The sequence below is a fragment of the Mesoplodon bidens genome, assembly GCF_964165515.1.
Source record: "Mesoplodon bidens genome assembly, chromosome: 3".
Taxonomy (NCBI): Eukaryota; Metazoa; Chordata; class Mammalia; order Artiodactyla; family Ziphiidae; genus Mesoplodon; species Mesoplodon bidens.
The window spans coordinates 85,118,855-85,135,287 of record NC_138178.1 but is presented as its reverse complement, the minus strand read 5'-3'; the positions used below and the strand labels follow the sequence as shown (position 1 = coordinate 85,135,287).

The window sequence follows — 16,433 nt, the reverse complement described above, 5'->3', positions numbered from 1 at the left end:
TATTTATTTATTTTTGGGCTGCGTTGGGTCTTTGTTGCTGCACGCAGGCTTTCTCTAGTTGCGGTGAGTGGGGGATACTCTTTGTTGTGGTGCAGGGGCTTCTCATTGTGCTGGTTTCTCTCGTTGTGGAGCACGGACTCTAGGCGCACAGGCTTCAGTAGTTGTGGCACGTGGGCTCAGTAGTTGCGGCTTGCGGGCTCTAGAGCTCAGGTTCAGCAGTTGTGGTGCATGGGCTTAGTTGCTCCGCGGCATGTGGGATCTTCCCGGGCCAGGGCTTGAACCCGTGTCCCTTGTGTTGGCAGGCAGACTCTCAACCACTGCGCCACCAGGGAAGCCCTGCCTCTTTCTTATAACAACATTTATCATGGCACTTAGGGCCCACTGGGATAATCCAGGATAACTTCTTTATTGCAAGATCCTTAATTTAATCACATCTGTGCAAGTTTTACTATATAAGAAAACATTCACAAAGTCCAAAGATTAGGATATGACCATATCCTTGGGAGACAGTATCAGCCTGCCACAGGTTGGTATGTTGTTTAAGTTTATGAAGAAAACCTGGTCTCACACAGATATGTAGTTCAGGAAAAAAGAGTATTTTAATAGCCTTTTCAAATAATTGTGGATATTCTTCATTGATACCATACCAAAACTCAACAAGCAGTAGTTTCTTAAAGGTTTGTTGCAATTTTAAAATATATCAGTGAACTTTTTGTATAGGGTTACATTAAAATCATTGGTCTATATTCATTTTAAATAGATCTTCAGTCCATGCATAATTTTATAACATCATGCATTGATCATTTGGGAAATATTGTTTCATGGAGTTATACAGATCTTCTGAATACTGACACTTTTAATTATACACTATCAAAAAATAACATTCATTACTATCACCACTGATCTTGTCAGAACAGTTCTTACATATTAAGATTACCAGACTCCTGGTAGCAGATACACATTTTTCAAAATTCCAATTTACTCTTGAAAGTTTGAATTTTATTAGTGGTAATGAATACTGTCAGTTATTTTTCTTGAGGCGACAGACTCACTGCTCATTTTCAAGAAAGCCATTGTTTGTTAATCATTATTTCAATTAAAATTGTATTCCATGAAGAAAAGTGGCTGGTTCAGCTTTCAAGTCAAACTGCACCAGTGCTTTTCCTTGAGAAACCTTGGTTACGTGTCAGAACTGCTTTAAGTGTACTCCCCATTTTGTCACACACAGTATTTAAAAGAAATGTACTCAAGGGTTGATATTTAATAAAATTAAAAATTCTTACTGCTTCATTAAAGATATTCTTTTGTGAAACTGGCTTTTTTTTTTTTTTTCTTTAATGTGAGTGTCAGTGGTGAAGAGTACAGTTGGGAGCCTCTGCCTTGATTTGTGCCAAGGTGCCAGCAGTTTTGCCCAGTATTGCTTTTATACAATTAGTGCAAATATCAGCACAGTTGTTCCAGAATAAACTATGAGATAAAAAAAATTGTACAATGTTTTATTTCAGCATCACTTTAGTTTATTGCCAGGCATTTATATAGATCTTCAAGTATTAGCTGGTGCTGCCACCTGACAGATACAAGCAAAGCAACAAGACTAGCTACATCTATAATTATATAATTTTTGTCCATCTTAAAGACAGTATAATTCTGCAGATAGGATATTCACTCAGTCTTTATGTTTGCAACATAATTTCTAATTTGGTGAGTTACTGCATCTTTGGAAAACAGCACTGCCATGATTTCTTTGACTGATTTTTCATCTAGCAGACATTCACTCAGTAATGTACAGGCTTTATTAGTCTTTCAGCTATCATATGTCCTTCTCCAGCCAGTGCAATACAATAATTTAACCTGTAAAATGCTTCAGTTGGTTTTTCATTTCTACTTTGAAAAGTGGTAAAAAAAAAAAAAGCTTTGGCTTTTAAAGAGGTTATAATTTTTATTATTTATTTATTATTTTTTTTAGGTTATCATTTTTTCAATATTCAATTCCCTTTTCTTTAAACTCTGAATGATTGGTCTCAAAATGATGCCTCAACCTACCTGGCACCATAATAGTGCTTGAAAATATTCTGTTGAATAAGACAAAATAAGGTAAATCATTAACATCTCTAACGTCAAGGAAAAGAAATAAGCTTTTGTCACATTTTCCTTTCTTATTTACAGTTTCACCCAGATTATTCCCTTTACCTGAGTCAGAATCCTCTGATATTGATGTCAATATCATATTTTTCAGCATCTTTAGATATGGGAGATTGAGAAAGCAGGTCTTCTAATCTCCCTCTTGTGAATCAATGAAAGAATCTAAAATTTAAAAAAATTATAAACAAAATTTTATTTTAGAATAAAAGATTAAATTCTAAAAAATAACAGTTTTAGATAAAGTTGAAATATTTAGAAAAGTTTTCAATAAATTAAAAATATTCTTGCAAAACAAGTAAACAAAATGAACTTCTTTCTTGTGTTTCTACATAGGCACAAGGAGAATTTAGGGATTTCAAAATACCATTTATTAGATGATTAAATGAGGAGAGATAAGTATAAATGAATGTAGACAAAATTCTTTCTTAGGGAGAAATGGAAACCTTTATTCGAGCCAACTGAGGATTACAACCTGGGAGACAGTCTCTCAGAGAGCTCTGAGAACTGTTCTGAAGAGGTAGGGGGGAGGCCAGTAGTATATGTGCCTTTGGTGTAGGGGTATGTACAATCAAGCATTCATTCATTCACCTTGGTAGAAGGTTACTGCTATTTGCGAGGAATAGATATATTAGTTAATGGTTTTAGTGCTTTTCTAAGTATAAGAAGATGCTGGGTTCATAAAATTTTCTCCTAAAAATATCTAACTATCTGAGGGCCAGTTCTGTCAGTTTTCCAGAGCACAAAGTGCCTCATGCTGAATTCTTTTCAGGGTATATTGTAGGTCAGCAACTACAGTGGCTAATGACTTGATTTTTGTGTAACTGAATGATAGGTAGCATTCTTTATTTTACAATCCCTTCCCTTTTGGTCTTACTTTTGACTAAGGTTTAGGAGTCATTTCATGACCATTTGTCCCATGGTGCTAGGAATGCTCATTCCCAGGTCAGGCAAGGATTTCATTGATATGCCCCTCACTGTGCTATTACTGGACTAGACCCTGTTAACAGTAATCAAAAGCTTCTGTACTGCCTGTCTTACTAGTCTGTTACGGTCCAGGAAACGGTTCCCTCTTGTTGCTTCTTCCCATATTTGGAGTTACACTGTTAAGGTCATTGATCTTATAGGACTATATATTTGACCAATAGTTTCAAATCACCTAATCATCATTAATTTTATCTGAGGCTCAGCCACACATTTGGTGATGCAAAAAAACAATAATCTTATAAAATACGTGGAATACAAGTAATGTTCTAAGTAAATATTTAAGCTAAGAACTTCCACTAGGTGTGGCCCAGTATCTCCCCAGGTTATATGACCAGCCTGTTGTGTACCACCCGCTATCTTTAAGGGAAATGATATACTGGCATTGTACATAAAGTTCACCAAGGTTGTCTGCACATACAAGGTGAGTGGTGGAGCATCGTGACCCCTTAGAGGATTGAGAAAGGAATGTTATCTTCTAAGAGTTACATGGCTGGTGCCAGAAGAAGAAAAACTGATCTTTACGGCTGAGCAGATACTTCTGCCATGGGGGAAGTCTGGTTAATGCATGATGCAGATGCACAATGAACACTAGAGGGGAGACAGGAGGCCCAAATGGGCGGAGAAAAATTTTATGTCTAAATTTCTCATCTTGCCTTAAAATATGAATTTTTATTTCATCATGAAGATAGCTTGTAAGAACACACTAGAAGTACTGAGGACAAACTGAGTTAATCTCTGAAAACGCACTTATACCCTAAACCTTAGATGGATCTATAAAATACAAGAGTAGTACTCAAGCACACACTTCATCAGTCAGTTGAGAGGTTCTAAGTCCTCTATCCTCTTGAAAACTTCTCTATACGCTCTGGAGAGGATGAGAGTGAAAACAACAAATAACATTTAAGTAATATTATGAATATAATTTTGACTTCCTGGATCCTTTGTTAGGGTCTCCTTCAGAACTCACCAGACTACATTCTCAAAAGTACTACACTAGCTTCTGTTCTAGATGGAAGCTGAGGTGACAGCAATGAATAAGACAGGGAGATACATATTTATGTAGTGGCAACTGCCATCAGTTCTACAATGGAAAAGAACAGAGCGTTGTGAGAGGATAGGACTGCGACCTGCTGGGCAGGAGCAGGGGATCTGGGGGGCGCGGGCGTGGCCAACCGACCACTTCCCCTTCCTGGCTGCCTCCCCAAACCCCAGGAGAAGGGGGGCGGAGGGGAAGGGACAGTGGCCAAGAGTCCCCCGCACGCGGCGGGCGCTGAACCCAGAAGGATGACTCCACAGGACAGCCGCGCCGTCATTCAACACCACCAGGGTCCCCGGCACCGCCAGGGCCAGGGCCGTGCGTGGCGCCGGGGCCCAGCATCGATTCCGCCCCTCCGAGTGCGGCCGAGGGAGGTGGGCGGATTGCCGGTGGTCCCCCAGTCAGTGAGAGGCCGCCGAGAGAGGGCCAGGAATGGCCACCTCCCCCGTGCGGTCTCGGGCAGCGCGTAGGCGGCCAAAGGGAAAGGGAGACTTTTGCGGCCGAAGTATAAGAGGGACGGACGGCAGCGGCTACCTCAGGAGGACCCAGAGAAGCTCGGAACGCAGGGGTTGCCATCGAAACCGGGAGCCTCCCGCCCTTCTGCTCCTCCACAGGAGGACCACGTCCACGCAGGCTTGGCGCGCGGTCTTTCGCTTGCGGACTCTCGCGCCCTCCCGCGGCGTCTCTCTAGAACGACACTGTGCTTGTCCGCGCAGAACGCGAATAAAGATTTCTTTTTCAGACAAACAGGAAGTGCCTACGGAGGCCGGGGAGGCGGCGGGGCAGGGCCTGGGCATGAGGCCGGGCGGCGACCGGAGCGCGGGTGGCGGCGGCGGCGATGAGCGACATTGTGGAGAAGACGCTGACGGCGCTGCCGGGACTATTCTTGCAGAACCAGTCGGCTAGCGGGCCCGCGGCCGCCAAGGCGTCCTTCTCCTCCCGACTGGGCGGCCTGGTCCGCGGCATCACCGCGCTCACCTCCAAGCACGTAGGTGTTCTCCGGACCGGGAGGTCAGGGGCGCCTCGGGGAGGCCCCCTCGCTGGGAGGCTCCGGTCCGGCGGCGAGCCTCCGGGGCTGGCCGTGAGGCGTGTGTGTCTGTCGGTCCTGGCGTCTGTCCGGAAGCGTCACTTTGCTGCCCGGACTGACAGCTGGGAGGCCGGGTTTCCACGGTTGGCCCTGACACTGACTCATTATCTGGGACCGATATCTTTAATATTTGAGCCTCCGTGTGTTCCTTGAACGTTGACATAACAGAGTACCAATACATATTTCATAGGTTGTTTCGAGAGTTAGGTGAGACATCGAGCGTGTGAAACTACCAGGTGCCATGGAAATGTCAGCATTATTCTTCTAAAAAGTTTCTTTCTGGCTCCCGGTTCTTTCAACTGCTAGATGTCCTACACTAGAACAGACCCTGCCATTTGAACCTGTTGTTCAGTATGTTTGGGGAGCTTGAGGTTCTTAGGTTAGACCTACGGGTTGGGCAAAGAAAAAGCCTAATTCTCCGCAAATGCAGTATTTGCTGAGTAAGTCTCTGCCTCAGATGGGCTTTGAAAACGAGCAGTTATAATGGAAGTTTTTAAGTTCCCACAGACTTTCAAAGCTTCAAGGGTTTTGTATCTTAAAAAAAGATCATGTGGTAGGTCAAAATCTGTTCAAAAGGTATTTGTGGAAGAGACTATGTGTTAGACCCTAAAGAAACAGTGTAAAACACATTTCCTTTTCCCAAGGAATTGGTCCTTCATCTTAGGCTTAAGACAGCTGTAAGCAGTATACAGTGAAATATGTGTCAGGAGAGAAGAAAAGACAAAGAAAGAAGGTTTTTCTTCAAAGTGCTCTGAGGGTTTAAAAAACTTCTTTTTTAAACTGAAATAAGATGATGTTGTACTGGGGAGGATCTGCTTCACATTCAAAAATCACAAAAAAGAATTATTTGTAGACTTGATATTGCTTGTCTTAAAATTTTGTCCTTTGCTAGTTTTTATGAGGTGGCTGAATGAAATAAAATACTTTTGGTTTTAAACTGCAGTTTGAAACTGTACATAAGGTATCTAAATGTAGCAGTACTTCACTAGCATTGTTAGTTCTTGGTTAGTCACCTAATGGGCACCTGCTAATTCAATGTGTAATTTAAAGATAGCATGATATTCGTCAAAATTGGGGCCAATTTTCAAGTGCTTAAGGAGGTGAAATACAATACAGACAGTAGAAGTAACCATATCAGTGTATTTATTCTGTGTGTGAGAGAGAGAGATGGGAAGTGAGGGAAAGGATGCAAACAATAAGGAAAAAAGGATAGGGAAGAAGAATATAGTTTAAGGGAAAAAGAACAGTTTCTGTTTCTGCCTTCTTACCCTGTTTCTGTAGTCCATGAAGAAGGAGAAGGTGTGAGAACCTTATTCTGGGTCACTACATAAAGAATTGCTTTTCTACTTTCTCTCCACTGTTAATTTTTTTAAAAAACCATTTTCTGCTAACCCGTCCTTAAGGGGACAGTAACTGAGTGAAGAAAAGAGGAATGGTGAGTTAGCATGAAAAGACTTATTCTTTCCAGGAATGATTCTGAGGGTTGGAGAAATGCCTGTAGGCAATCTTAGGTGCAAAATTTTTGTAACTCTCCTTTAAAATAATGTTTCTTTTTTATTGAAAATATTATAAGTTATATTTTTCCCTTTAAAAATACTGTTACAGTTTAAAAAGATGGTTATTCATGCATTCAAATATTTTCATTTTTTCAGGAGGAAGAGAAATTAATCCAGCAGGAACTGAATAATCTGAAAGCAACTGTTTCTGCTCCTGCTACAACTCTGGTAAGTTTGCATAGTCAGTGCCAGCACATTTTGAATTTGAAATCTGGTCCACTGTGGACTCAATAGGGGCATGAATTGATCAGTTGCTAAAATCTAATTTATCACAGTCGAGATCAGTTATGGATGGTAACAAGTCAGACATTAACTTTAGCCTTTTATTGTTGACTGGCTACACCAGAGCAAGACTTGCTTGACTGTTGTCAGTTCAGTGCCAACATGATGATAGTTACATAAATGTGGGACTCCTGGGACCCCAAGGCTGATCTTATTGTTTTAATGTTGTGCACTGGGAGAAGGTTAGGACACATCATTTAAAATAATATTTTCAGGGAACTTCACAGGTGGCTCAGTGGTTGGGAGTCCACCTGCTAACGCAGGGGACATGGGTTCCATCCCTGGTCCGGGAGGATCCCACATGCCATGGAGCAGCTAAGACCATGTGCCACAACTACTGAGCCTACGCTCTAGAGCCCGTGAGCCACAACTGCTGAGCCCGTGCGCCTCAGCTACTGAGGCCCGCATGCCTTAGAGCCTGCACACTGCAACTACTGAGCCCATGTGCTCTAGGGCCCACGTGTTGCAACTACTGAGCCCGCGTGCTGCAGCTACTAAAGCCTGCGCACCTAGAGCCTGTGCTCTGCAACAAGAGAAGCCACTGCAATGAGAAGCCTGCGCACTGCAACGAAGAGTAGCCCCCGCTCACTGCAACTAGAGAAAACCCACGCACAGCAACAAAGACGCAACGCAGCCAAAAAAAAAAAAGTAAAAAATAAAATAGTATTTTCAGACCTGAATTGGTATATTGTAAATCTCTCATTTTACTGTTATATCTTGGAATATAGGTTGGCTGACAAGGTAGAAAAGTGATTTTCTTTCTGTAAAACTGAGTATATTGCACAATAGCTAAATCAGGATCTAGTTTTTTAAAAACTTGGTTCCGTATAATTTGATTTTCAAACAGCATTCATTCAGCAACTATTTAAGCTGTGACCACCATATGCAGACCACTGTGGGACTGTGGGACTGTCCCTACATAGTTAGATTAAGGCCTACTTTTTTTTTCTTTCAATTTTTATGTGGTTTCAGATAATGAGATTTTTCCAAGCAACATTTTTTCAGCAGATATTTTGTGAGTGCCTTCTTTGTGTAAGTTGCTGTGGAATACACTTCTAATAAAAATATTGCGGTGATCATTTTGCATGAATGCATGATTATGTATGTGAATAACACTTGTAAAGACTGAGAGGATATATATATTTCCTTTTATGGTCATAATAATATGTGGACAAATGAAACTCAAAACATAGTTAATGTGATCTATGTGTGTATGTGTATATGTATGTGTATGTATAGATATATATATATGTTTTTATGTGTATGTATAAAATCATTGTGTGTTATGATACTTAATAGAAATGTTACAGAGAAATGGCTTCTCTCGTTTCATTTAGTTTGATTTCCATTTTCTATAATTGGCACCAGTAAATACAGTTTTCATGTTACCAGGCATAAACCTGGTGTTGACAGAATTTAGATAAGTAGGTAGAAGTTAGGGAGCCAGAGTTCGAAGGAAGATTTTATAATATTTATGGCCATCCAACTCTGGGCATACTTTACAGAATAGTCTGTCCCTGAGGTGGTCATGTAGAAGTTGGATTATAATTTGTTAAAGAAATTTTCTAGAGTGAATTCCTACATTGGGAAAAGCATTTTCTACTTCTCCAAAAATAAGAGAATAATAATGTATGCAGTAGAATTTTACTTAAACAAAGTCCATAATGACTTTTGAAAAACTATGAGATAAAATGTTACAAAATCAGGTTTGATACATAATGGCTTAAATGAACACTTTCACTCCTCATTGATGTAGAAGCCTTTGAAGAGGCTTCCAGTATACTTTAAGCTTGTTTTCTCAGTGTTTAATAGTTTTAATTAATGTGCTGATGGATTAACTTTTATTAAACACAAGTGACCTAAATTAAATCATTAAACATTATTCCCTTAAGATTTTCCTATGGTTTATTTTTAAACTCTTCATATTTACATGTACGTGTGTGTGTGTATATATATATATATATATATATAATCTACTCTCTGTATATAATATATATGGAATATTAAATGTTATTCTTTAAAACATTTTATTTTACTGTTTCTTAAGCATTTTTTGATTCAGTAATCCTGTAATATATTAACCCTAATTAATCTTTAGATATTAAAATAGTCTGAGCTTTTCTTATTTTGAAACACATTTATATTTTAAATTTTTGATTAAAATTTGCTATAAATATTGATGCAGATATTCTCATACTAAGAAAACAGACTTGTAGAATCTCTTAAAACAAGTTATTAGCTCGTGTTGTAAATATTGAAAGATCCAGTTAAGTTAAATATTGGAATGATTATACCATTAATGAAATCATAATAGTTGTGAGAATTGTTGAAAAAGTAATGCTTATAAAACAAGCTATCGCCTATTTTAATATATAGCGCAGTAATTCTGAAGAAACTCCAGGTGCAATTTAGTCTTTAAATGCGAAAAATATTTTCATTACAGAAATTATTACCAACTTGTGGGAGCTCTATGTATGCTTTCATTTGACAAAGTATATTAAAATGATGTGCTGCATTCTAGAAGCCACGTTAGAGTACCATGAGTGAAATTTTGTCTGAGGACCATGTGTCTCACATTATAACCAAATTTTATGCAAGGGACACCTAGAATTAGAAATAGCTACATTTGATTTATTTTGTATTGTTGCCAGTAACAAAATATTGAGATAATTTTACTAAAATTTGTACTGTTGGTAGTTAAATTTGGGAGAAACTCTTTATAAAGTCTGACTTTGGGTGATTAATTTATATATGTTATTTCTTCAGTGCCAGGATTAAAGAAGTCTCTTATTAAATGATTACAACATACTAAAAAAAAGTCAAAGCATTCTATTTATTTATACTGTTACTGGATATTTTGTTTTTCAGAAAATGATGAAGGAATGTATGGTGAGACTTATATATTGTGAAATGCTTGGATATGATGCTTCCTTTGGTTACATACATGCAATCAAGTTGGCACAACAAGGAAACCTTTTAGAAAAAAGAGTAGGTATGTATGTGTTTAAGACTTTTGCACTTAATGTTGTCCTTAAAGTTCTGGCTGTTATATAAAGTGAATGATGGCAGGTGTGTAGTATGTTTTTAGAATACTGCCTTGTGATTTCCATAGCTTTAAAAGATAACACTTCAAAAACTCACAGCCTAAAATGGAATCAATTTTCCTGATTCATAGCATTTTGGAGTTATAGAAAAGATGAAAAATTGCCTGTTCTTGTGATGGTAGTTAGATGACTTTGTCAAAACTCATTGAACTATATACTTAAAAGGGTGAATTTTCTTACATGTAAATTATACCTCAGTAAAGCTGATTTTAAAAAGGCTGTCTAACCTCATCAGTTTAATGATAAGGGATGATTTTTTTTATAGACAAAAACTGAAATTGACTTGAAAAATTTTCGGTATCCTGCTCCTAGTTTCACAATTGTTAACTATGAGGATTTGAGGTATCTTTTAAAAAATTTTGTTTCTATAATCAACCTTTAAGTCTATTAGGAAAACAAGGACTTATATCTTGTATTCATATACGTACAGCTTTATATCAGAAACTTAAGAAGGAAGCACTTTGGAATAATATAGGAGTAGAACATGTTCTTATTCAAAGAAGTTGATAGTGTCATGTTGTCAGGGACCAACATTCTTCTCAAGTTATATTGACCTGTGCTGTCAGATGATGGGTACGGCATGGGAGATGTCTTGGTAAAGACTCTGAGACTATATGAACGCAGTGTTCCACTTGTTGAATCTCACTCCACCGAAAATACTCTTTTGTGTTCTAGATTTGTTACATTCTTCCCTCCAAGTAGAGTGTTCTCTGGCATCCTGTCTCTCCCTTTCTGTATTCCAAACCAAGTTTTAACTCTTCTGTGATCTCTTAGGTGGCTCCTACCATCTGTTGTCTTACGGTGTTTGTCTTTTCATGTCGTTTCCAAACTAATTCTGAGATCCCTAACAACAGGAAATTTAGAAAACAATAGATAGTCTATACTTTGTACATCTGTTGCTATATTTTGCTTTTTAGACTTTCATGTAATTTTTCCATTTTCAATTACAATTTATGTTTATTTTTTTTTATTTTATTGGTTTTTTTGGCCATGCCACGCGGCTTGCGGGATCTTAGTTCCCCGACCAGGGATTGAACCCAGGCCATGGCAGTGAAAGCACTGAGTCCTAACCACTGGATGGCCAGGGAATTCCCTAAATTTTATTTTTAAAATATGTAAAAATTACATATGTAATTTGTAATTTATACATGGTCCAAAAGTTAAGACCTGATAAAAAGGTATAGTCAGAGAAATTTCATTTTTATCTCTAACCCCTCTACCAGCTTTGACCCTTACCCCATGGGTAACTATTTTCATTAGTTTCTGATTAATCTTTCCATTGTTTCATTTTGAAAAAACAAGCAAATTCATGGGTACACACTCAAATGCTCTCTCTTACGCAGAAGATAGCATGCTACAGAGATTACTCTGCACCTTGTTTTGACATCTTTATACTTTTATACAATTGCATAGTTTTCAGTGGGCAGATGGATGTACTGTAGTATTTTCAACTAGGTCCCTATTGGTGGATATATGGGTAATTTTTGTTTTTTGCTCTAATAAATAATGTTGCAGTGAAGGACCTTGTATGTGGGTTATTTCATAGTTATAGTGACTAAGGAAACCTCACAGTCATTTTTATTGAGATTCATGATCTTCCTTAGGAAAGTATTTTATTGACACCTAGAAAGATGTGTCTGTGGGTATCAGATATTCCTTTTGTGTGCTAATGAGTGGAAGTTTTTTTTTAAGATAGCATTTAAGTTTTTTATGCCTTTACTCCAGTACCATTGCCTCATCTACTCTCCTGAGATTTCTAAGGCTAGCTTTGGTGCTTTCTCTGATGGATAATGCATTCTTATTTTTAACATGAATACTGTTGAGTAAATAAATCTCAGTACCCACTAAGTCAGGAATTATGTTAGGTGCTTTATCTTGTGAGATGTTATTTCGTTTGACAGAGGAGAAAACTGAAGCTCAGAAAGGTCAAGTCAATTTCCCAAGGTCATAGAGCTACTAAATGGTGAAGCCAGAATATAAACCCAAGTTTCTATGAGTCAAAGCCTGTATTCCTATCCTGTACCTCACTCTTAGTCATATCAAATGTATTCTATAATCATAGTTGTTATTCTTTGTTTTCCTGAAACCTTTTAAATTTTTGAATCACAGAATATCTTTTTCCCTGTTTCCTGATTATCAAAACAGTTTCCTTGTTTTCCCTGATTGTCAAAACAGGATATTCTTTTTAACACATAGAATTAAGATTTCATAAGATTCTGAGGTGGTCTTTGGATTAGTTTGTTGATCTTCTTATATCTTGATATTGGTGACTTGAAAGGGGGTGATATCTTAGCTGAACAGATGTAATCTGATAAGACCTAATTTCTGCTTTAAATGCTGTCTAGGGTTTTTCTGTTTCCTGGTCCTGGTTTGTTCTTTTTTGTCTCTCCTGATTGTGGGAGTGATAGCTCTGCTCCTCTGACCTTCAGTGAAGATGTTGCAGTGGGTCATGCTGCTACTCATTGGTTATGAGAACAGGAAATTTTTAACAGTTTTCCCATCTTCCCCAACAGACACAGTATGGATGCTGGATAGTAATAGGGATAGTTAACACTAGAATTCCTAATAAAAAGGCTGGAAGAATTGAGAAGAATGAAAAACAATGGGGATGGGAGTCAGGGAATAAGGTCTCAAAGTAGACTGTGTGAGAGACAGAATAGCATAGGGGTTAAAAACATGAACTAACTCCTACTGGCTGGGTTGTAGTCTTGGCTCCACCATGTAGTAGCTGTAGACCTTGGGCAGTTATCCTTTTGGGGCCTCATTATTATATTGGGGATAATAATAATATCTACCTCATAGAGTTGTTGTGAGGATTAAATGAGGTGAGGCTTGTAATGTACCAAACCCACAGTAACTGTCTAACAAATGTTATCGATATTAAGGGTGACAGAAAAATGACATGGAGCATCTAGATTCCATGCACATGGTATTTGTCAGAGTATTAATGTACTTCCTCAATTTTAAGTTATATTTTTTAATGTTTTGATATTATTAAAATAAAAGTACTTAAGTAAATGAGTACGTTTAATGTGGTAGACATTGTTTCTTTCCTCAACAACTTCTATTCATTCAATAGTTTATCATCAAATTGAGAAAATAAGGTATTGTTTATGGCTAATAGATGATTTACATCATATGGATTGGTATCAGGTAGCTCATTCAGTAATACAAATAGCTAGTAACTCACTATTTATTAACTGTAGTAGCTATTAGTTTTTGAATAATTATATTTGGCTACAAGACAGAAAATGTTTTGATTGATTGTGTAGAGATTTGCACAGAAGATAGAAGGCATATATTCCTAATGTCATTTATAGGACTTTAAGTTGGTGCACATAGCCTCTTTTCCATTTCAGTTATATCCTGTGAAATACCTAATTGTGAGAGTTCAGGATGAAGAACACCTGAAATCTTCCTTACTGAATTTTTTGAACCTTGTTATTTTACTATTTGTTTTTATATTTACCTGTAACTGGTATCTTTGACACTTAAATTTTGGAATATATTATTGCTTTGTTTAACTTCTTGGGAAATGTTAATTTTTGGCAGGTAATTATGAGACTTTTCCTCTCAAATTTTATAGGTTATTTGGCTGTTTCTTTATTTCTACATGAAAGTCATGAACTGTTGCTTCTCCTTGTGAATACAGTTGTAAAGGTATTGTATTGTATGCTGGTTAATATGAAGTCTTAAATTATTCCTTCAGGCATCTGACATTTCTCATCAATCATATGAAATTAAGTATTTTTCAAAGAAGGTAGGCTTATAGAATGGGCTTAGAAAGATCTTTTATATCAGTTTCTGCATCTGTAAAATGAGGATAATAATAGCACTTAACCAAGTTGTTAGGGTTAAATGAAACACTGTAGAGAATAATAGTTGCTACTGCTGCTGTTATTATTGTTGCATTTAAAAAAGCAGAGTTAACGAAAATATACTCAAAATGGTCTAAAGACCTACATGTAAGACCTGAAACCATAAAACTCCTAGAAGAGAACATAGGTGGAACACTCTGACATAAATTGTAGCAATATTTTCTTGGATCAGTCTCCTAAGGCAGAAGAAATAAAAGCAAAAATAAACAAATGGGAGCTAATTAAGCTTAGAAGCTTTTGCACAGCAAAGGAAATAATTGACAAAACGAAAAGACAACCTATGAAATGGGAGAAAATATTTGCAAATCATGGGACCGACAAGGGGTTAATATTCAAAATATACAAACAGCTCATGCAACTCAATATCAAAAAAAAAACAAACAACTGTATGAAAAAATGGGCAGAAGACCTGAATAGACATTTTTCCAAAGAAGACATGTCGATAGCTAACAGAAAAGATGCTCAACATCACTAATTTGAGAAATGCAAATCAAAACCACAATGAGGTATCACCTCATTGAGAATGGCTATCACAAAAAAGTCTGTGAACAGCAAATGTTAGTGAGGATGTGGAGAAAAGGGAACCCTTGTACACAGTTGGTGGGAATGTAAATTGGTCAGCTACTGTGGAAAACAATATGGAGGTTCTTTAAAAAACTAAAAATAGAACTACCATATGATCCAGCAATTTCACTCCTGGGTATATATCTGGAAAAAATGAAGACACTAATTAAAAAAGATACATAATCCCAGTGTTCATAACAGCACTATTTACAGTATCTGTAAAGACATGGAAGCAACCCAGGTGCCCATCAGCAGACAATTGGATTAAGAAAATGTGGTATATATACACAATGGAATATTATTCAACCACAAAAAAGAATGAGATACTGCCATTTGCAGCAATGTGGATGGACCTAGAGAATACTATTGAAGTTAAATATTAGTAAATAAGACAGAGAAGGACAAGTACTGTATGATATCACTTATATATAGAATCTAAAGAATAATACAAATGAATGTATATGCAAAACAGAAACAAACTCACAGATATAGAAAAGAAACTTGTGGTTACCAAAGGGGAGAGAGGGAGGGACAAATTAAGAGTATGGGATTAATAGATAACAAACTACTATATTTAAAATAGATAAACAACAAGGACAGCATAGGGAATTATACCCATTTATCCTATAATAACCTATAGTGGAGTATAATCTGCAAAAATACTAAATCACTTTGCTGTACACCTGAAACTAATACAATATTATAAATAACTATATTTCTGTAAAAGAATACATTAAAAAAAAGCAGAGGTGGAATTATAACTCAGATCTCCAGACTCTTAGATGCATCTTCCATGCTGTTGTCTTTTTCTCTAGGATCTGTTTTAAAGGGATGTGATATAAACTGAATAATTGAAGTCTTTTAAATTCTGAAAGTCAGTTTAAAGAAGAACAGAGTTTAATTGGGTAACTGAAATGTACAGATAATAAAAACACAATTTAATCCATACACAGTATTGTTTCCTGTTAAACGTTTAAACAAAATTGGTAATGAAGTATAATTGAATTGTTGAGCTTTTTCATGTTTATCTTGTTTCAGTCTTTTGATATGGGAGAGAGAGAGTGTGTGTGTGGGTGTGTGGTATCGATACTTTCTGAATTGTTAAGTTATATACTCTCTTAAGTTTACTAGTAGCTTAAACTTTTGCAAACTTTCAAAAACGTAGTTTTGGGTTCTATTAGAACGGTTTGTAAACTTTGTGCTTATGTAAGTATATATGAATGCATGCATTTTATCGTATATATTCAAGAATTGTTTCCTTTTAAACTTCCACTCATATTGTTGATTAACAAGAAGAATTCATAAAATTATTCTGTTACTAGTTTAGAAACGTTTTAAAGGCTGTAATAAGGAAGACTACTTTGGTCATTGTCAGGACAGAAATACAGTTTCCTTTAGATCAGTTGCCTTTTGGCTATCTTTATCTATTGACTCTATTAAGGCAAATGAAACAGGGATATTCCTATAAAATATGAGGTAAGCCTAAATGTACAAATTAATTTAAAAAGTTAGTAGAAAACTATTAAGTGTGTAGGACCATTGCAATGTTGAGCTCAATGTCCCTAGATTCAGAATTTGCACTGAATGTTTTCTTTGCTTAATAATGTTAGGACTTGCAGAGCACTAACCTAGTAGAAGTATGTATGGCACTTACTATCGTCAGCCAGATTTTCCCTCGAGAAATGATTCCAGCTGTTCTTCCATTAATAGAAGATAAACTTCAACATTCTAAGTAAGTAAATTCTTTTTGGATAGGTGTCTACACTATGTATTTCATAAGGAAAATTTATACTCAGAAGT

General features: G+C 36.9%; 1 protein-coding gene across 4 annotated transcripts in view; it reads left to right on the top strand.

Annotated features, from left to right (window-relative positions):
- The first annotated feature begins 3,846 nt into the window (after positions 1-3,846).
- AP4E1 (adaptor related protein complex 4 subunit epsilon 1) overlaps positions 3,847-16,433 on the top strand; it is a 73,416-nt gene continuing 60,829 nt past the window's right edge. For 2 of the 4 annotated variants that reach the window (XM_081227641.1, XM_081227644.1), the window contains exons 1-5: positions 3,853-5,150; positions 6,902-6,973; positions 9,956-10,079; positions 13,778-13,851; positions 16,244-16,365. In XM_081227641.1, the coding sequence (XP_081083767.1) occupies positions 5,001-5,150; positions 6,902-6,973; positions 9,956-10,079; positions 13,778-13,851; positions 16,244-16,365 (542 nt within the window). In that variant the 5' untranslated portion in view covers positions 3,853-5,000. Of the gene's footprint in view, positions 5,151-6,901; positions 6,974-9,955; positions 10,080-13,777; positions 13,852-16,243; positions 16,366-16,433 lie in introns of all 4 variants that reach the window. The other 2 variants (XM_081227643.1, XM_081227642.1) reach the window with 2 other exon arrangements.